The sequence below is a fragment of the Chelmon rostratus genome, chromosome 7 (assembly GCF_017976325.1).
Source record: "Chelmon rostratus isolate fCheRos1 chromosome 7, fCheRos1.pri, whole genome shotgun sequence".
In the NCBI taxonomy this organism is placed as follows: domain Eukaryota; kingdom Metazoa; phylum Chordata; class Actinopteri; order Chaetodontiformes; family Chaetodontidae; genus Chelmon; species Chelmon rostratus.
This window is the reverse complement of record NC_055664.1, coordinates 720,454-741,333: the sequence shown is the minus strand read 5'-3', so window position 1 is coordinate 741,333 and position 20,880 is coordinate 720,454. Positions and strand designations below refer to the sequence as shown.

General features: G+C 40.9%; 1 protein-coding gene across 2 annotated transcripts in view; it reads left to right on the top strand.

Moving 5' to 3' along the window:
• nlrx1 (NLR family member X1) overlaps positions 1 to 19,767 on the top strand; it is a 37,498-nt gene extending 17,731 nt beyond the window's left edge. For both annotated transcript variants that reach the window (XM_041940099.1, XM_041940098.1), the window contains exons 5-12: positions 903 to 1,134; positions 2,102 to 3,269; positions 3,907 to 4,090; positions 4,680 to 4,775; positions 12,092 to 12,178; positions 13,660 to 13,908; positions 15,810 to 16,020; positions 16,689 to 19,767. In XM_041940099.1, coding sequence (XP_041796033.1) covers positions 903 to 1,134; positions 2,102 to 3,269; positions 3,907 to 4,090; positions 4,680 to 4,775; positions 12,092 to 12,178; positions 13,660 to 13,908; positions 15,810 to 16,020; positions 16,689 to 16,838 — 2,377 coding nt within the window. In that variant the 3' untranslated portion in view covers positions 16,839 to 19,767. The remainder of the gene's footprint in view (positions 1 to 902; positions 1,135 to 2,101; positions 3,270 to 3,906; positions 4,091 to 4,679; positions 4,776 to 12,091; positions 12,179 to 13,659; positions 13,909 to 15,809; positions 16,021 to 16,688) is intronic.
• The last annotated feature ends 1,113 nt before the right edge of the window (positions 19,768 to 20,880 follow it).

Below are 20,880 nucleotides of genomic sequence, written 5' to 3'. Positions count from 1 at the left end.
CAAGAAGAGGCATGTTATGCAATGGCCAAGTAAATCACCTGATCTGAATCCGATTGAGTATTATTTCATTTGCTGAAGACAAAACTGAAGGGAAAATGCCCCAAGAACAAGCAGGAACTGAAGACAGTTGCAGTAGAGGCCTAACAGAGCATCATCAGGGATGAAACCCAGCATCTGGTGACGTCTGTATGTTCTAGACTTTAGGCTGTAATTGAGTGCAAAGGATTTGCAACCAAGTATTAAAAAGTGAAGGTTTGATTTATGATGTTAAATTTGTCCTATTACTTTTGGTCCCTTAAAAACTGTGAGGCACATATACAAACTGTTGTCATTCCTACACCGTTCACCTGATTTGGATGTAAATACCCTCATATTATGGCTGAAAGTCTGCAGTTAAAGCACATCTTGTTCGCTTCATTTCAAACCCATTGTGGTGGTGTTTAGAGCCAAAAAGATGAGAATGAGATGTACCTGTTACTATGGCAGTATACAAGCTAGTATAGGAGTACAGGTCGGTCATTTTTTCTTTATGCTCATGTATTCACATCTTACCTAAATTGTATTTGATTTACTTACTTGAACTGGGACTTGCTTGAAGATTTATGACTTTGGCAGCCCACGGTGGTAGTATGAATAGTGACACAGTGGCAATGTGCGTTGCACACTGCCCCAGATCTTTAATTCAGACATGCAAACTGTGAGCAAAATAAAAAAAATCTATTATATCTATAATTTTGTCAGAATTTAAAGCTTGTTTTGTTCTGGTGGTTATTGCAAAACACTCGGAACATGAGTAAGATTTGTAATGATCAAATGAGTGTACAACTGCAGTTCCATTTTGGTTAGTTATACTATGACTGCTGTTAATAAAGTGCACCATGTGAAAATCCCCTCTCACATAGAGTGGCGTCCTTAAGGGACCTTGTGGGCAGAAAGTACCTCCACCTGAGAAAACACCCCCTTCTGAGTGGGGAGGGAAGCCAGGCCAAGGATGTGCTCTTCTTATTCAATGGGATGGAGAAGATGAAACTGGACTTCCGGATTGGAGCCACAGAGCTGTGTAGTGATCCCAATGAGGCCTTGCCTCCAGGTGTACTGGTGGTGAACCTGCTGAGGAAATACCTCCTACCTGAGGTAAGGAACACACCATCCATTATTGTGTTGCTTTTTTTCTGTGCTGCTCTGTTTGTCAAAAATCTGTTTTAGACTCTCTATTATCTATTGAGTATTTGCTGCCATGACTGTTGCTGGCAATGTGGATGGTTACTTACAGAGCAGAAAAGTCCCTCATTCTTGCCGAAAGACTGCAAAACTTTAGCTGTTATTTTAGTAATCTTAAGAAACAAAAAGAAAATGTTGAGATTTTCTGTGGAATTTTTCCATAGAATAGGATAGAGGACCAGATTCCCTTAAAGTGAGAATGTGAGTAATGTTACTGTCCTGGAAACCTTTACAGAGAATATCCAGTGGAGTGATGTGTCTTGAATTCTATAATAGCAGTTTGAACTTGCCTTTTCCTCAGCTCCCGGCCTTTATTTTAAACAGACAAGGTTACTTATCTGATCAGGTATTTGATGCCAGTTTTCAGCACTCTGTAGTTTGTGGTACTATGTGTTTATTTAGTACCAAATAAAGTACAGAGGATCAACCTTACCTAGCCCTAATTAAAAACCTTCCAACAGCCTGATCAAAATTATCGTCCCCTTAACTTTTATGTTTTTGATATGAAATATCTGCAGAAAGTGCCAAGTTGCATTGACACTGGCTTAACAAAGGAATTTGTGAGCAACAGTGACATTTTTGTTAGTGTTCTCGGCAGAGTGGTGGGTATGACTCGACTTGGTTGTTGTACTTAGGGAATTAGTGCTGTGGAAAGGCACATTTTCCCCATCTGAATATGTTCTACTTGGCTTTTATGGCCATAATTTTCCTGTTCCTGCCCAAGCAAAGTCAATGAAAGCAACTGAGACATAACAAAGTCAAGGAGCTTAAAAGAGAATCAAGGAATCCAAATAATTTTTTTATTTTTTATTTCTAAAGTGTGTTTATTTCAATATTTGTGATTGGTGGTTATGGAAGTTGGCTGTTGTATGTTTCCCAGGCCACCATCTTGGTTACTACCAGACTGTCTGCCCTGGACCGTATCCCTCAGAAGTATGTGAGTCGTTATGCACAAATTTGTGGCTTCAATGACCCAGAACGCCAGCGGGCGTACTTCACCAGCCGCCTACTGCAGCAGAGTGGGGAGGCTGCACGTCATCACGAGGCCCAGGCTCTTATAGAGCTCCTCTACCTCAACCTCCAGAGAGAAAGCCAGCTGGCTGCAGCCTGCTTCCTCCCCTCATACTGCTGGCTCACATGTGCTACCCTGCACTTCCTTCATTTCACCGACGCCAATGCACCCATTCGCACGCTGACTGGCATACACACCAGTTTCCTCAGGCTTAACTTTGGGGGTGAGATTCTGGGCACAGGTACAGGGACGAATGTGCCTATTCAGGAGCACCACAGTTCTCTGATGTTGTATGTAGTCCGTACAGTTGGTAAACTTGCGTTTGACGGTGTGACATACAAACGCACATCATTCTCGGAAAAGGAACTGGAGCAGTGGATAGGAGGGAAGACTAAGACAGATGAGGAGCTCCGTCAGCTGGCCATGTTCCGGACTGACGTGCTAGACTTCTTTTTGGCTCCCTGTGTAGAAAGTAGTAAGCATTTACCAGAAAAACCAAGCGAGAATGATGAGAGGCGGTATGTGTTTGCTGTCCCAGCCATGCAGGAGTACTTGGCAGCTCTCTACGTGGTTCTAGGAGAGAATAGATCGGCTCTGGAGAAGTTGAGCAGGCAGGTGTCTGTGGCCATTGGTCAGACAAGTGAGGATGTCAATGCCCTCGTCAACATCCTTTCTAAGTTCATCCCCTTCCGTATCTTTGCTATATTTAACCTTCTCAAGCTTTTTCCAAAGCTTTTTGAAAAAATCAGCAGTTACAACAAAGGCAGCATTGCCAGAACCATGGCAGCTGAGATGTTCCGCACTGAGGATAGCTACAACGAGGATGTCTTGGATCAGGTGGAGCAAAGCCTCCTGGGAGTCCATGGCCCGCAGCCGAAGCAGTACAGTGAAGGCCAGCCTTTTGAGCTCTACCCTATCTTCATGGGTGGACTGTTGCATTATGGTAACCGTGTCCTTCTCCAGCAACTTGGCTGCAGCATTCAGAGCACCACTGTGGCCCAGATCACACATGCCTTGAGGAAGTACCTTGTCAGAGGTAGCATATATGTTCTTTTCAGTTTTGCTCATACAGTATGCACTGTTTTCATGTTTGAAGAAGTTGAAGTTAAATAGAATATTACACTAGAATATTAAACCTGTACTGACATTGATCATGTGTGATTGAACTTTGACATCTTGAAATACCCTTTCAAGGTAAATCTTAGACTACCGGCCCATTCTGACCAAGTATGTCTGGAATATTTACATTAAACTCTGGAGTGACACCTGGTATTTTACATTGACTGAGTTCTGACAGGTATAAATTTAAACTGGTAGCTAAATCTAGTCTTTTCTACTCAATCTAGTCTTTTCTAATCTACTCTATTTTCCTACTGCACAAATTGCTACCTTTGCAGGATGTGTCCATTAAATAAGTTAGTTAGTTACTATTTGATTGTATAAGAAGGCAATTTTTTGCTCATAGCTGGGCAATATGAGTTGAGAGAAACCAAATTTTAAAAAATGTGCATATGGGTGGAATTGTACCACTGGATTGTGTCCCAGGAGTAATAGCTTTGTTTGAGCCCTGCCTGAGTCAAACGTAGAGGAATATGGCACATTTGTTTTAAATGTCTAAATTTGACAGAAAGTTGTACAAATTGTGAGAATCTTTCATCTTTATTTATTGTTAGAGCTCAGCAAGCCACAACCACCAGAGGAGTTGATGGATCTGCTGGTCCTTCTATATGAGTTTCAAAACCCCAGACTGACTGCAGAGGTTCTGACCTCAATCAGAACCATACGTCTCACCAACATTCGTATGACACCACTCAAATGCTTCGTACTGAGTTATGTGCTCTCATGCACCCCATCAAGGTAAACTATGGCTTGTACTTTTACCTGTGCTGTGCAGTATGTAGGGTTTTGCTTCTTCTTCTTTCTGTTCTCTCTCTCTCACTGTTCTGATCTGAATGATATTTTTTTATTTTACAAAATGGATCCAAAAGAATAACCTTCTTAACCTTCTCTACAACAGCCCTAATGACATTATAGTTTTGGCCATATTTACTGCTGGAAAATCTTATTTGCACACCACAGTTTGAAACAAACTTACTAATGTTAGCATGTAGCTCAAAGCCTTACTGTCACTAAGTATAGAGTATTAGTCATGTTGTACAATGTGTGATAGAGGCCATGTTTGCTCTGACAGACAAGGGATGCTCCCTTGTAGCTGTGTCAATAGAAAGTACTTGAAGACAACAGCAATTTGCGGTTTAGTATGTTTAAAGTAAAAGGCAGATGTTATGGTATTTACAGAAATAGAAAATACCTCTGCTCTCTTTTGTATTAGACTGTGGGACATTATTGCAAGGTTAGAGTTGGTTAGTGTCTCTGTATATGAAATGCAAAGAATTTGTGTGTTTAATCCTGTAATAAAAAAAATTAATCGTGTTTCTTCCTGTAGTTACCATCTTGAAGAGCTGGACCTGTCCTCCTGTCTCCTGACCCACAACATGCTTCAGATGCTGTGGCCTGCCTTCCGACACACACATAACCTCAAGTGAGACAAACTTAATAATGTGGCCCTCTGAAAGGAAAAATGTGTGTTTTGTTTCATTCTGTCCTGACTGCCAGTGGAGGCAAACAAATTGGCTACATCTCCTCGTGCTGCACGCTAAGTCACATGTGTGACGTCTAGGCTACCTGTGCGTCTCAGCCGTAGATACAACATCTTTAATCTTCTTACTGTTAGCCTAGACATATGGAGAGTCAACCCCTATCTAAAAGCCCTTCCACTCTTCATTACTCAAGGTAGAGAGTTGTTGTTATTTTCAAGGTATGTGAAGACTGGAGGGCAGTGGAGATGGCATCATCTGTGAATCTGTTGATTTTGAATGCAAACTGGAAAAGATCCTGGCTGGCATGTTGTTTTTGACATGCTCAAGATCCTATTTCTCAAAGCATGTCATCAGAATCATGGTTAGTGCCACAGAGCAGTAGTCGTACAGACAAAACACTGCAGACTGGTATGGTCTTGAAGCAGGTGGGAACACTCTCCTGTGACAGTGATATGTTAAATGTCTGTGATGATATGAACTAGCTGGTTGGCACATGTTGTTAGTACATGACGTGTTATCAGGTCCAGCAGTGCACGCACATTCACCGTCATCAGAGTTTTCCTTATATCTGCTGTGAAAACTGACTGTGGCCAGTCTCCTGGAGGCAAAGTAGACATGACAGCTGACTCTTTGTTGAGGAGATCAAAGCGAGCATCGAATGCATTAAAGTCATTTGGCAATGGGCCTCACACATGATGGTGGTGCTCCTGCTTTTGTTGTGATAGTCTAGATTGCCTCCACATATCTTTGGTGTTGAGGTCTCTTTCCGGTTTCTTCTGATGTCTCTGCTTTGTTTCCATGATACCAGCTTTCAGTCTCCCTCTGGCGAGGACACAGAAACATCTTCCATCCTTATATTTAGCTTGTGCCTGGCTTCTTAGATTTTATAACATGCAGGTGGGCAGCTTTAACATCACTATGTCTGAGGGAAGATTCTCCCATACCTCGACAACTGTCTTTTTCTCTCATTCCAGGAGGCACAACCAAAAAACATGCCATGACACTGTGCATATCGGTGACTAGGTTTCAATCAGTTTGTTTCCTCCATCACAACAAACAACCTTCATCAGCACATCATTTCATCTCAATGCGAGCCTGTCCTGGCCATGTAATAGAGGTGGGCGGTAGATTGGTTTCATCACCATCACGTTCTGCCACAACATGGATTTTGCCATCATTACTATGATAAAAGCATATATAGAGTGTACCTTACTGTGGCTACAGTAACATGCAGGTTGAGGTCTGTGCACATTATCATAGAACAGGAGTAAGATTCAGTAACTATTCTTCTTCTTATTCTTGCTATAACCCAGACTGCTGCTACACCAACGTGTGGAAGGTAACATTATGATCTTCATCTAATTCCACCACCTGAGGAAGTGGAAATCCAGTGGATTAACCCCATTACAACAACAGGAAAACTCTTAGGCTGTATGTGTGCATGAATCATATTGCTTCAGACCGCTTTGAGGGCAAATACAAATCAGGATTTGCTTCAAAACTGAAGGTTGAAGGATGCCCAAGGATGGATAGATACCAACTTCAAACTTAGAACCTGTAAATTTTGCCATTTTTATGTTGCTGTACTATGTATTTTTCCAGTAGACCTATTGAAGTCGGCATCTGCATAGTCCGCGGCTAATATGGCTAGTAGCATCTATTGGAGACCCACACGGATTGGATGTGGGAAACTGTTTTTTACGTTGGTTATTGTGTCATCTAACAAAGCCAGACCAAATGTTATCTCAAGCTCAGCTGGTTTTGTTACAGGAAAGACCTGTCTGCTGCATGCTGTGTCTGTATGTGTGTCTGTTGCTGCCTTATGTAAATGTTCTTGATTGACATGCCTCGTAGTACACTGACTGATAACATTAAACTTCATTAATCCCCATTTGGGGAAATTTGGTATTACAGGCAGCATCAGTAGAAAAAGCAATAGCAAGGCAATGGACAATAAAAAATACAAAATAAGAAGTTGACTATATATACACTACCTAGTCAAGAGTTTGAACACACCTTCTCACTCAATGGTTTTTCTTTATTTTTTTTTACTTTCTACATTGTAGATTCATTCTGAAGACATCAAAACTATGAAGAAACACATATGGAATTATATAGTAAACAATAGAGATTGAATTACATTATGTTTACTAATGAGCCTATATTATGGGACAGGTTGCTCCTTTCATGTGGTATACGCATATACCACATTTTCATTTCCATGTAGAGCCAATAAACACATCTGTTTTTTATTTCTTTATTAAAATACAGTGGCCTGCAAAAGTTTGTTCAACATTTCTTTTATTGTGAATAACTAAGTGAGCAAAATGTGACCTGATTTCCAAATAGCCTAAATTTGAAGATGACACATTTCTTTTAGATTCTAAGCAAGATTCATTTTTTTTTCCATCTTTTACAGTTTGGAGATAACAAAATTGGAAAAGGGTCATTCCAGGTATATTTAGTCTTACTGCACCCACTTCTGTCAGATTGTAAACACTGTATTGTGTTGAGTTTAACATGACACACCAGGAAGTATCATTATCACCAAGGGCATTATCTGTCCCTTACAAAGATTTTTTTGTCTTATTTTTGAAAGCCATAAGTAATATTTTGGCCTTACTAGGATGTAGAGCTGATTTCTAGCTTGGCAGACAGTTAAACAGGTTCCTTAATAAACATCCAGGAGTCAGCAGGTAAGTTTCAGATGTTTACTGTCAGAAGCACTGTGAAACTGCAATATAAAAATAAAATGTTACAAAGATACTGTATTTGACTCTTTCATTTACATCAAAAAACGCTGAGTCATTAATTCTTATGCACAACACAAATATACACAAATGTGCTAAAAGTATAATTGAGTAGTCACTACAGTAAACTGGCGATTAGCTTGATGCTAACTTAACATTGAAAACGCCATAGACCGGCTAACGCGTTAGCATCGCTCCCATTTTTAAGTTTTCCAAACAAATTATGAACTGTTTCAGAAGACTATCACAGGTGAATTCATCATGAAAAGGTAAGTATTACTTACAGACATGTGCTCTTTAGGGTTCAGCAGAGAAAAGTAAACGTGGAGCAGAAAAACAACAGCTTTGCTTCAAAACTATCTTCACTGGAAAAGAACTATGGCAAGCCTTCATGGACAAAAAACACATCACACATTAACCTACTCTTAAAGGGGCAGCACACTCCCCGCCTGGTATAATGTGCTATACCACTATGTCCCTTTGAGTAGCAGCACTACTTCCGAAGCGGGTCTTGAATACACCCTGGGGGAGACAGCTTTAACAACTCTCACTTACAGAGCTTGTTGGCCTGACCAGGAAAGGTATTTACTACAAGTCCGGCAGACCATTCATTCCATTTGGCCTGACTGTCCTTTAGAAGAACAACATCACCAATTTGCAGACTAGGTTGGTCTGCTTGCCATTTCCTTCTTGGCTGGAGTGTTGCCAGGTACTCTTGATGCCACCGTTTCCAGAATGAATCCGCAAGGCCCTGGACTTGCTTCCACTGACTCTGGTAGAGATCCTTAAGGTCAAGGTCTCCTGAAGGAGCAGACACAGAGTCAACTTTTTGTGTTAAGAGCATAGCAGGAGTGAGGACAGTGGGCATGTCTGGATCTGATGACACAGGAACTATCGGCCTTGCATTCATTATAGCAGTGACCTCTGCTATCAGCGTGTCAAGAAGTTCATGAGAAAGACTTGGGGAGCTCACCTTGAGCAACCCCTATCATTCTCTCCCACACTCCACCCATGTGGGAAGAGTGTTGATGATTGAAGTCCCAAGAACAGCCTCGGTCTTTGAGGTAAGACTAAAGCTCTGCATTTTCTGGTGTTATGCCAAGTTCTTTGCATGAGCCAACAAAGTTTGTTCCTCGGTCCGAACGAAAGAGCTTTGCTGGACCCCTGATGGCCGTGAATCTTCTAAGTGCATTTATAAAGCTTGATGTGGACAGAGACTCCACTATCTCCATATGAACCGCTCTTGTGACTAAACAGGAAAACATGACGGCCCAGCGCTTGCTTTCTGAGAGGCCTCCCCTGGTGCATCGAGCACAGACGCTCCATGGTCCAAATACATCCAATCCAACCTGTGTGAATGGAGGAGCTTGGTTGAGACGATCAGCAGGTAGGTTGGACATTTTTTGTTTTTCCATGCTCCCTCTCAACCTCCTGCAAGTGACACATTTGTGTATGATGCTAGATACAAGTCTTTTTCCTCCCAGAATCCACAGCCCGGCAGACCTGACTGCCCCTTCAGTGATGTGCCTACCCTGGTGTGCGACACGTTCATGGTAATACTGCACCAACAAGGTAGCTTCGTGGCTGTTTTTAGGGATGATTATCAGATACTTCTCTTCCCAGGAGATTGCAGCCGATGACATGCGGCCTCCAATTCTCAGCACACCATCAGTATCCAGGATGGGATCAAGCCTTCTGAGAGGGCTGTGTTTTGATACAATCTCTCCTTTGGACAGGCTCTTTAGTTCCTCTTTAAAGACCTCTTGCTGTACAGTCTGGACAATTACAATCCTTGCCTGTGTAAGCCCATCTTATTTTGGAATACCTCTTTCCGGAGCTTTATAACAGGATCTGACTTTCTGAATTAGCTTGGCTATTCCATGTGTAAGCGGCTTCCAGCTGGAAAAGTGTTCAAATCTGTGTGAACCAAGCAGTGTCCTAGAGGCTTTTGTAGCAAAGGTGGCAATCAGTGGACGCATGTCTGCATCTGTGTCTGATTCAATGAGAGGAATGGAGATAGTACTGTCCCCTGCACTGCGCCAGTATTACTGGCCACTCTGTCTGACAGAGTCTGTGTTTCAGGTGCCCATACTGTGGTCTGCCAGTCAGGTAGTCAACAATCCAAGACATGAGAGGGGCATCCACCTGCATCACTGTGAGTTTCTCATCCAATAGAGCTGGCTGGATGGAATGGATTCCCTCCCCCACCCACCAGCACCTAGACCAGACGGTGTTACTTTTCTGCACCCCCTCCCTCCCCCCCAGAGCATCCCTGACACTGGCAGCTCCCCCGTCACACCACACCACTTCACCCTCCTCCACTCCACAGTACAGTCCACTGACCCCTCCCCCACCTCACTTAACAGGAGCCACCCCCACCCCTGACCTCCCCATAACAGCAGATCAGGTGAGTAAGGAGCTCAGGAGGATGAAGGCAAGGAAAGCTACCAGCCCTGATGGCATCAGCTCCATACTGCTCAGGGACTGTGCAGATCAGCTCTGCATGGTCGTATTTCAGCCTCAGCCTGGAGAGAGTCCCAGCTGTGTGGAAATCTTTCTGTGTGGTTCCAGTGCCAAAGACTGTGCATCCTAGGGAACCCAACCACTTCAGTCCAGTAGGCTCAACTTCCCACCTGATGAAGACCCTGGGAGAGGATCATAATGAACCACCTCCGTCACCTGGTGAGCAATGAGCTCGACCCCTACAGTTTGCATACTGACCAGACATTGCTGTGGAAGATGCAGTCATCTACCTGCTCCATCAATGTATTTCCCACCTGGAGAACACTGAGAGCACTGTGAGGGTCATGTTTTTTGACTTCTTCAGTGCTTTCAACACAATCCATTCATCACTGCTGAGGGGGAAGCTGGAAGGAGCTGGAGTAGACGGTCACCTGGCTGCCTGGACCATGTGCGGGACTGTGTGGCTGATGTGGTAGTTTGCAGTACTGAGGCTCCACAGGGTGCAGTGCTGTCTCCTTTCCTCTTCACCCTCTACACATCGGACTTCAGACTCAACACAACCAGCTGCCACCTCCAGAAGTTCTTAGATGCCATCGTTGGTAGTGTATCACAGGGGAACAAACTGGAATACAGGGAAGTCATCACCAACTTTGTCGACTAGTGTGGACTGAACCACCTGCACATCGATGGCAGCAAGACCGAGGAGATGGTGATTGACCTCTGCAGGAAGGTGTCACAGATCACACTGGTGAGCATCCAGGGTTTGGACATTGAGAGCCTGGGGGAGTACATAAAGCTGACTGTTCACTTCAGCGATAAGCTGGACTGGTCAACCGACACAGATGTCCTGTACAGGAATGGTCAAAGTCGTCTCCATCTGCTGAGAAGACTGAGCTCCTTTGGAGTATGTAGGACACTGTTAAAAACATTTTATGACTCTGTGGTTGCATCTGCAATCTTCTATACAGTGGACTGCTGGGGCTGTGGAGGCTCTGAGAGGGACAGAAAGACACTGAATAAACAGGTCAGGAGAGCTGGCTCTGTCCTGGCTTGCCCACTGGACACCATTGAGGACATGGGCGAGAGGAGGATGTTAGCCAAGCTGACAACTATCATTGACAACCCTTCTCACCCCCTGCATGACACTGTGGGGGCCCTCAGCAGCTCCTTCAGCAACAGACTGCTGCATCCACTCTGCAAGAAGGAACGGTACCAACTCAGGCATTGTACAATGTAGCACTGTGTCTGCACACATACTGTTTTTTGCAATATTGTTGTTTAACATCCTTCTATCTCATACATGCTGTACATTGTGCAATATTACATTCTTTTATTTTACTTAAATACTACACCTATGCATGTATATTTTTATTTTTACTGTGAAACACATGTATATATCTACTGTGCAATAGAGCAAACACTGTACTTAACTTGTCCATACCAACCAAGTGCAATTTTTCAAATCATTGTGCAATTTTTCAATATTTCTTAACATTTTCCATTGGAAAAATGTTTTTTTTTTATTGTCTTTTGTATAAAATGTACATATCTACAGTCAACTTCTTCTTTTGTATTTAGTTTATCTTATTGTGTTGAAAGCACTGCAGAAGTCAAAAAACATGACCCTCACAGTGCTTTCTGGCTTGGCCAGGTGGGCATAGGTGCGGTTGAGCAGTTAAATGATGGCATCGTCAACTCCCAGTATGGGCTGGTAGGCGAAGTGGAGGGTGTCCAATAGTGACTTGATCATGGGTTTAAGCTGGTCCAGGAAGAGACTTTCTAGGGTCTTCCACATAATGAAGACTGGAACAGCTCCGATCCATGGTCAAGCCTTAGGGATACAGACGGGTGCTTTGTTACTTAGCCTGCCTACCTTCATTCATCCTACTTTCATATACATGTTCTTTTAAAATGACCCAGAACATGGCCATTTACTGGGTCACTTCACAGTGTTTAAAATTGCCTTCATTACTCCTGTTTAAAATGCATTTTTATTAACTTTGGATGACTGCCATGCTTGTCTAACAAGTCTCTGTTGTCTTCAGTCTGCAGTTTAACAGCCTGGGTCCTGAGTCCTGCATCCTCCTGAGAAATCTGCTACTAGACCCCAAGAGTTCTATTAGATCTCTACAGTAAGACTGTCTTTTGTCTTTTAATTTGGAATATTAAAGTTTCAGTTAATTATAAGCGTTATATTCCTAGCAGATCTTCTCTCAGAGATTACGGTATTTTAAAATGTTTAAACATGACAAAAAGAGAAAAGATGGGCGCTGTGGGCACAGTTTTCTATTTGACGTGGAGCCTGTACACCAAGGCCTGAAAAAAATGAGCTACCCACTGTCTGTGCAGTAAGTAACCTGTTGCCTTCAAGAACACATCAGGTACTGCCTAACCCCAGGTTTGGCCTTTGTCAGTTATTGTATGTGTTTGTTTGTTTGTTGTTTTATTTAACAAAACTTATTTAGGATTATGCACTGTAAGCACAAGATAAAGTGAAATGCAAATATCTTTAATCATACAAAGTGAACAAGGCAAGACATTAACGATAGATATTTCAGATATAACTAATACATTTAATGTATAAATTAGTTCTTAGTGGATTTTGCCAGTTTGTTGCTGTTGGTAGTTGTATAAAAATCGGTGTTGTTGCCATTATCAGCGATGGAGACATGACAAAAACCTAGCTTGCTGAAGATGATAACAGCAACCTAATTTTTGAAGTGTGCTGTAACCTTTCATAAAAAAAGACTGTCCTACCAGTATTGGAGATACAGTGGAACATTACATTACATTGTACAAGACTGAGCCTTATAAATTTAGCCACCATACTCAAAAGCTATCTCAGAACATGGAACTACATTTCCATGGTGGTGCCACTGTTAACACAACAGCAGACAAATCTGTTTCCCCTCAGCTCAATTTCCATTGTGACTAAACATTTCCTGAGGTCCTTCTCTGGAGAATATTTATGTCTTTGCACCTTGGACTATGTCTTGCTGTTCTAAAATACGATTATTACTACTTAAGACTAGGTGATTCACACTTACTTACTTACTTAACATAATGAAATTACTGCTATGACATTTTTTTGCACACTGGAGTGTTCTGATGTTGCTACACTAATTACAGAATTTTCCTTTTTTTAAATTCGATTGTAACTGCTAAGTGCTTTATGCTAAACAAGGTGCATGTTTTTTGCTCAGCTTGCCATATTTTTCAGTTTGAAAAAATGTCTTGCCCTTTAACGGGCATGGTAAGGCCCATGATGCACTACATTCCTGAGCTGCACAGTGATGACATGTATTTCAAGAAAAATAAACAGGAAATTATTCTATTTATTTCACATATTCAGTGGTAAATTAAATATGTTATATTACACGTCTGTTGCAACTGTCAAACAAATTAGTATTACAAACAGATGTGAACACTTTTATGGCTTCTGTTATATCATTCCATCAGGGGGGTGTTTTAATGAACTTTTTTCTGACCATTTGTTGTCAACCACAATCAGTCTGTCATTGTGCCATCAGGCCCCTGTTTGGTTTCACCATTTGCATGTATGCATCCTGAGTAGAAGACCAGAAATGTTCTGTTTTTCCAATGTGTTCTCCAGACTGTGTGATAATCCTCTGTTGGAGTCTGGAGCTCGCACCCTGCTGGAGGCACTGCCAGAGAACCAGTCCTTGACACACCTGTCCCTGATGCACACTGGCCTGGGGGACCAGGGGGCCCTGGAGCTGGCTCAGAGGCTCCCGCAGCACACGCTTCAGGAGCTCAACGTGGCTTATAACAACATTGGAGACAATGCTGCTCTGGCTCTGGTGGATGCCTGCAGGGAACACCCCAGCATTCACACTGTGCAGTAAGCACCTCTTCACTATATCTACAGCTGTATACAACAGAACACTACATTCTGCTCTGCCAAGCTGATGTCACCCACAACACTTATTACATTCATCTGGAAAAATTGCAACTATGATTGTATTACCTTGCTCAGAGACAGTGTCAAGTTTTAGTTTGGACATGTGCAGTTTCCCACTTGAAAGAGAATTGGTGCATCAATACGAAGTTTGTAAAACTGGATTCCACTCAATGACCAGGGAGCGTTCCTTTATCTTTTTCCTTTTATTTTTGTAATTTCAGGTAGCTCTGTGTGACATTTTCCATTATTGTAGGAATTTAGTTATAGTTAGGTGAAAAACCTGAAAATATTGCAAACCACATCAAGCATCATCTCATTAACCTGTGACGATGCCGTCCTTTTAATGTCCCCGGCAGGAAATTAGTTTAAGCCGGTCTGCTTCCCGACTATGACGTCAGCTATGGTCTTTGTACTATTACTTCATTTACTCATTTATCATTTATTTACATACTTAGAAACATTAAAAAACTAAAAAACTCTTATTTTCTCTCAAATAGAAAAACTCTAAAACCTTTCAGTTTGACTTGACAGACAGAAAGCAAGCACTCATTATTAATCCCAACAAATAGAATAAAAAGCCATAAGATAACATAAGATACATAACATTGCTGACTTCATTCTGACAAAAACTTTTATTTAAAACATTTATTTTCTGCTTTAGCTTCTGTGTGAGGGGGAAGGTCTTAAGATCAAATAAATAACATGACTGAAACTAAATATGATGCACAGAATAGTGAAATGAAAGACATTTTCGGTGAAGTTATAGTACAGTAGTAAATAGCCCCAACCTTAGTGAATGCAGTTGCAGACAGGAAGATTTTTAGCCTGGATTTTAAAGAATTTACTGTTGTAGTAGACCTGTTTGTTTGGAGGATTATTCTTGATATGTTGTGCAGAAACTAAATGTGTCCTCATCATGTTTGTTCTTATCCTCAGTAACAATAAGCAAATGAGTCCCAGACAAGCAAATGTATGAAATAACAAAGATGTTTTATAACCTAGTCATAAAAATTTGAAATCACACACATGACACACAGGTATTAAGTGCAGTGATCTGACAACTAGAGTTATGTGCTCCACTCTAGCTACTGTTTTCAGAATGTGCTTAAACTGTCCGCTTGCTTTTTTTTGGAAAGACCTGTGAACACGCTGTAATAGCATGTTTTTATAGATCTTCCATCCATCCATTTTCTTTTGCTTATCCGGAGTCAGGTCACCATGGCAGCAGGCAGGGTATTCCAGCAAAGTTTTGCTGCTCTTCCAGGGGGATCCTAAGGGGTTCGTAGGCCTGGGATAGATCCTAATTCATAAATTCTATAGTTGTCACTATATTTTTAAGATGATACTTCTTAACTACTACTTCTGCATTCAAAGATACCAGATTTGTCCTTCTTTTCTTTCAGAGCATTTGATTTTATTGGTGTTGTGATGTAAAGAGAGTTTCAACAAATATAATGTTTATTTTATATAGCTTAATTCTACATTTTTATCCCACTATATGTCTATGTCTATGTCTTATATTGTTATTTTCTATCTCATATTGTATTTTTTACCTCCTGGTTTATAAATAATCTTTACATTGTACTTGAAAATTGTTCTTATTTTACATGCCCTTATGTTTCCACCCTTTAAGCTGCTGGAACTGCAAATTTCTCTTTGGAGATTAGTAAAGTGTCTATTTATCTATCTATAACAAAAAAAATGGTTCTAAAATACACTACTTGCTCTTGTTTTAGTATATGCTAGCTATTACACATGTTAGTGTGTCACATGTAATCAAGAGTGTTACTGCATTCTTAGTAAGTTGTTGTATTGATGTCGTGTCTTGTGTGTTTGTATAGCTTGTATCTGAACCCTCTCAGTGATGTGGGGAAGCAGTCCCTGTATGTCCGTGGTGGTCCCAAGAACCACAGCAGCACTGGCCGGCGGGTCAGGGTCCTTGCTTCAGTCACTGAAGGCTCAGACATCTCAGAGGACTGGCACCCCATTCTCAGTGTAATACGAGAGAATGCCTCCTCCTGGGACCGTGAACGTGTCAAGCAGCAGCTTAAGGTACACACTCGCAGGAACAAATATAAAAAAAACTTCAACTAGAAGCAAAATCATGGAACAACATTTCCAAATGACAATTGTGAATAAGATCCCTGTAATCATTACATTTATGTCTGAGCGTAAGATTATTAGTGTGTTGGTTCTACCTGTTGTATGGGGTGACTGTGGCTCAGGAGGTAGAGGAGTCCACCTACCAAACGCCCCTTAGTTTCTCCAAAGGTTTTGTGTCTAGGTCAGTGAAAGCTAAGCCAGTTTCTTTTTATTTAACCATTCTGCTGGGTAGCAGCTCAAACCGTCTGTGTAGGATGTGGCGTGTTGGACATTATAGTCCATGGACCACTTTGCTTAAGACATATTTTACCAGCCAATATCATGTAAACTGTTCTGTAACATTATGTGAATGAAACTTTTAAACACAAACAAGCAGAACATACTGATTTATATGGCAGTTTTAGGGGTTTTAATAACGGAAATGATGAAATCTCACATGCATACATCCTCATGAATAGTAGTAATCATCAAGCAATGAGCAATTTATGGCAAGTTACAGTTAAAAGAGTTAGATGCATCTGACCTGAAATACTCATATGAGCAAACCTGAGTACAGGAGTATGAAAATACCTGACATCCATTGGCATGTGTCAGTCACTCAGTCCACCTCTGTGCAGGTTTTCCTGAGGGATCTGGAGTGGGGGCGTCAGCAGCAGCAGAGCCTCTGGAAGAGGTTGCACTTCCGCAGGGTGGAGAAGGGAGTGCAGCAGACTCTACAGATGCTGGAGAAGGACACTCTACCTCCATCCAAAGTATACCGCAAGTAACCACTTAGGACAGAAACAACGTTTTCAGTAGCATATCAAGTTTTGAATCTAGAAGTGTGTCGACTTAGGAGAAGAATTTGCAGCTAGTCTAAGCTGGCGATCCAGGGGATACAGCGTCATTCTTGTAAAGGGCATGACTTCATTCAACTATATTTACAAAGTTGTTCATAGATACTCCTTGACAATAGAGAGCTGAATCTTCCCAAAGTGCCAGAGTCATACATAATATAACTTGGAATTTTGCAGGGTCTGTCTCATTGAGGCTTTGACCATTTATTGAAGCAATATGCATTTTAGTTTGGCAGTGGTCATGCTCATGTGATCTGAAACACATCTGAGCAAGCTTGTTACAAAACTGTCCCTGAACTCAAAAACACCCCAGCAGAGCCTGAGACACACACATTTAATAAACATGAACACATTAAAACCTATGACATATAAGTAAATGCTAATACAAGGGGGTGGCTTGGGAGTTGGAGGGAGTTCCTGCAAATCTTTGAAAGAAGGCAGCAACGCACCAGTGAGGATGAAGAGCTCAGCCTTGTTACATTCAGAATGAATTAGCTCCAAATGTATAGTGCCTATTCAGAGAGAATTGACCACCATGCCAGCCTAAACAATCACAAGGCTCCACTGATGATGAAACTGTATTGTGGGTTATCATATATATATGATATATGGATACTACATTTGTGATACCCCTGTACTTGGTGTAGTGTTCCAGATGTGTCTGTGTATAAGTTTATTGAATGTGGATTGATACCTTTGACTAATAAATCTCAAATTATATAAAGAATTTACTGACTCCCTCTGGACATTCTCTGACATCAGTGGACGCAGCTCTTCTGGTTGTTCCTAGATCCCAGCTTGTGAAGAGTGGTGGGTGGGCTTTTGCTCTTCTGTGGAACACTCTACCTGTTGAAATCAGATGGGCTGCATCTTAAGTGTTGTTGAAATCGCTTCTTAAAACTTTCTTTTATAGGAAAATGTTTTTATATTTAATACGTTTGCTGGATTTTATGTTGTTTAACTTTATTTTATTCCCCCATGTTTTTGTGTTCTTGATCCTTTTGTTGTTTATTTGTTTTTGTTTTTCTGTAAAGGACTTTGTAACCTTGTTAAGAAAAGCGCTATGCAATTTATTTTCAGTCACTCACACAAACTGAGCCAGCTAAATAAACTGCAGTAATTGAAACAACTATTTGCTGGATACAATCGAAAGTATGTCTACAGGTATTTTGTAATATACAAAAAGGAATATTTAAAAAATGGTAATGCAATAAATAAGAGGTCTTCTCTAATTCCTTACGGGAATATTAGAATGAATGTTGTGAAATCTGAAAATACTGCCAGCATGCTTTGGTTGCTTTCCTCTCAACACTCAAACTGAAGCAACTGACTCTTAAGTGTAGCCTCTTTATCGTAAAAAGCACTCTCTAACATGCTGGGTTAAAGTAGCAAGTGACTGCGAGTAAAATTATGTTATTAAAGGGCTACTGCAGCAGTTTAGCATTGCGCTCTCGTTAAGGTGGGGACTGACAAATTCAAATGTCAAAGTTGAACTGGACTCTGGGATTTGCATGGATTTACTTGGCCTCTGTGGATAGATCTGGTGATTGTGGCAATTCCATTAAAATGTATTGATTTTACTGGTATGACCAGACCCTAACAAAGACTTTGCCTTATAATTGTGTGGTCTCTGTGGCCAAGTGGAGATTACTCAGTGATGTCACTTGCATTATTTTCTTTTAAAATAAAACATTCCTCCTGAGCTGCAGAAGACATTATAAAGCTACTCTCACAGGATGAAAAATGTAAAATCACCATTATTGTTCTTTAATCAATTATTTGATGTTTTTAACATGAGTTTGGAGTGGTGGTTCCCCTCTTACTACTGTTGAAGCAGTGTACAGGTAGGGGTTTGTGTAAAATGATTGTGAAGGGAAGTCGTGTTAAGCAGTGATGATGAGTCATCTCAGTAACTTACACTTCATGGCTGCTACACAGACAGACTATTTAGTTGATTGTTTTTAACCAGTCACTGCTGTGTACAGTCAGTCTGTCACTCCAGTGACCACATCGAACAGCTGCATTCAGGTCATATCTTAAATCACTTTTGGATTGTAAAATGATCATCAGCAACAAAACAGCCTCCTCAGTCTGTGATCACTGGATGGAGCTAGACAATGCAGTTTTTGCAATAAAAGTCCTGGGCTCCCAGCTTCAAACCCAGTGACATTACATACCAACTGCAAGTGAGTGACAGCTCTAGCGGATACTGATATGTAGGAAGAACAAGCTGGACAAAGTGATTAGATCTCAGTGCAGACACTGTAGACATATTAATACCAGGTGATAATGTAATCAGGTTAAACCATATCAAGATACAATCTGGATACAAGACGCATTTTAATGCAAGACAGTGCTCAGCTGTTGTTTGACCTTGTTCGTGCATGGGTTGAGAAGCGTGTTCAACCTCGATACTTTTTGTTTGTGTCTGTAGCACTGACTTAAAAACTCAAACTCAAAACTTTTCATCAAATGTCAAATTCTGAGACTTGTTGATAGAAATGTTTTGAATTTTTGCAGATTTAGAATCATTTATAAAAAAAAAGTTCCTGCACAACTGCTCTTGTTTAGGCAGCATGTGAGAGCTTTGGCTTCTGTGTTAAATGAACAGAAGGGTTTTGAAGAAAAATATGATCAAAGTGAGGTGTCCAAAAAGTAACTTGGACATCAAAACTTTTAATCTCTTGTGTTCATCCTAGTAGGTTGTTTTTGTTGAACGTATGTGTCTGTTTATGTCTAAATAAACAGCTGTATGATGATTTGCACACGTGAGACAGATGGATGGATGATGGATGCTGCCTTGATTAGGTTTTTATTTCATCTCTCTGATTACAAACATCCAAATCCACTGCTACTCCAAATCCACCACTGCTGAGCAAAAGACACTTTACCTTTTTTTTTTTTTTTTTTTAATTTGAAATTCTTTTTGTGTTTTGCACAGTTGTAATTTATTGTTCTCCAGCAGTGTAAGTTTAATAAAGTCTTATCTATTTGGCTAAAGTTTTGTACAAGTTAAAATCTTGTTGTGATGGTGGTGTTACCACCAGGCCACTAGGGTTGCCCCAACCATTAAACCAGCACCTGAGTTACACAAAAATGATCCAGCTTCCTGGAAATAACCCACACAAATGGCCCATCTCCATGTTGGGGTAAATAAAATAGCATTGCAGTGGTAACGCTTTATAATACAGTACATAAGAATGGAAGTATTTACTAAGGAATGACCTGATAATTAATGAATCTTTAATGAATAATTCCTGAGTAATGCAAGGACTAAACAGGAGTAGATAATGAGGACCTGACCTCACCTCGGCATAGTGTGACTTAAAAAAACAACAGTCGGATGTTCTCAAATTGCAGTTTGTGCACCTCGTGGACCTCACTCACATGAACAACACCTAAGATTGATTACTAACTTAATGTAGCTGCTATAGGATGGTTGCTCATAGTCTGAAGAACACCATTCACGCCAGTAATCAGGACCTTCACATTAATTATCTTACAGAGTAGCACAGGGCACAGGTAAGACACACACACAATGGCAGGGTCTCTCCCAGTCTCCAGCAGAAAAAATGTCCAACTTTTTTGTTTTTGTAACAAAATATATGTATAACAAATTACTGCTATAAATACAATAGGTGTACATTAATAGAATAGAAATAGAGTAGAATAGACAATAACGAGTATTTCCACTGAAACAAAAAATGTACGGTTATGATAAACTGTGTGTCTCTCTAACTCCACACAGCTTTTGAAAAGAAAGAGAGAGAGAGAGAGAAAAGAAATAGTGCTCCATTTGCCCCAACTGTATCAAGAAGTAAGAAATGCAACAAACTATTGGTTGCACCAGGAAGTAGGGGAAGAAGGGTGAGGGATGAAAGGATGAAGTAAGAAGTCCTTGCCATGGATGGATGGACGGACTGCGATGATGGACCAGTGTGAGCTACTGATTTCTGATTTTTTTTTAAACTTA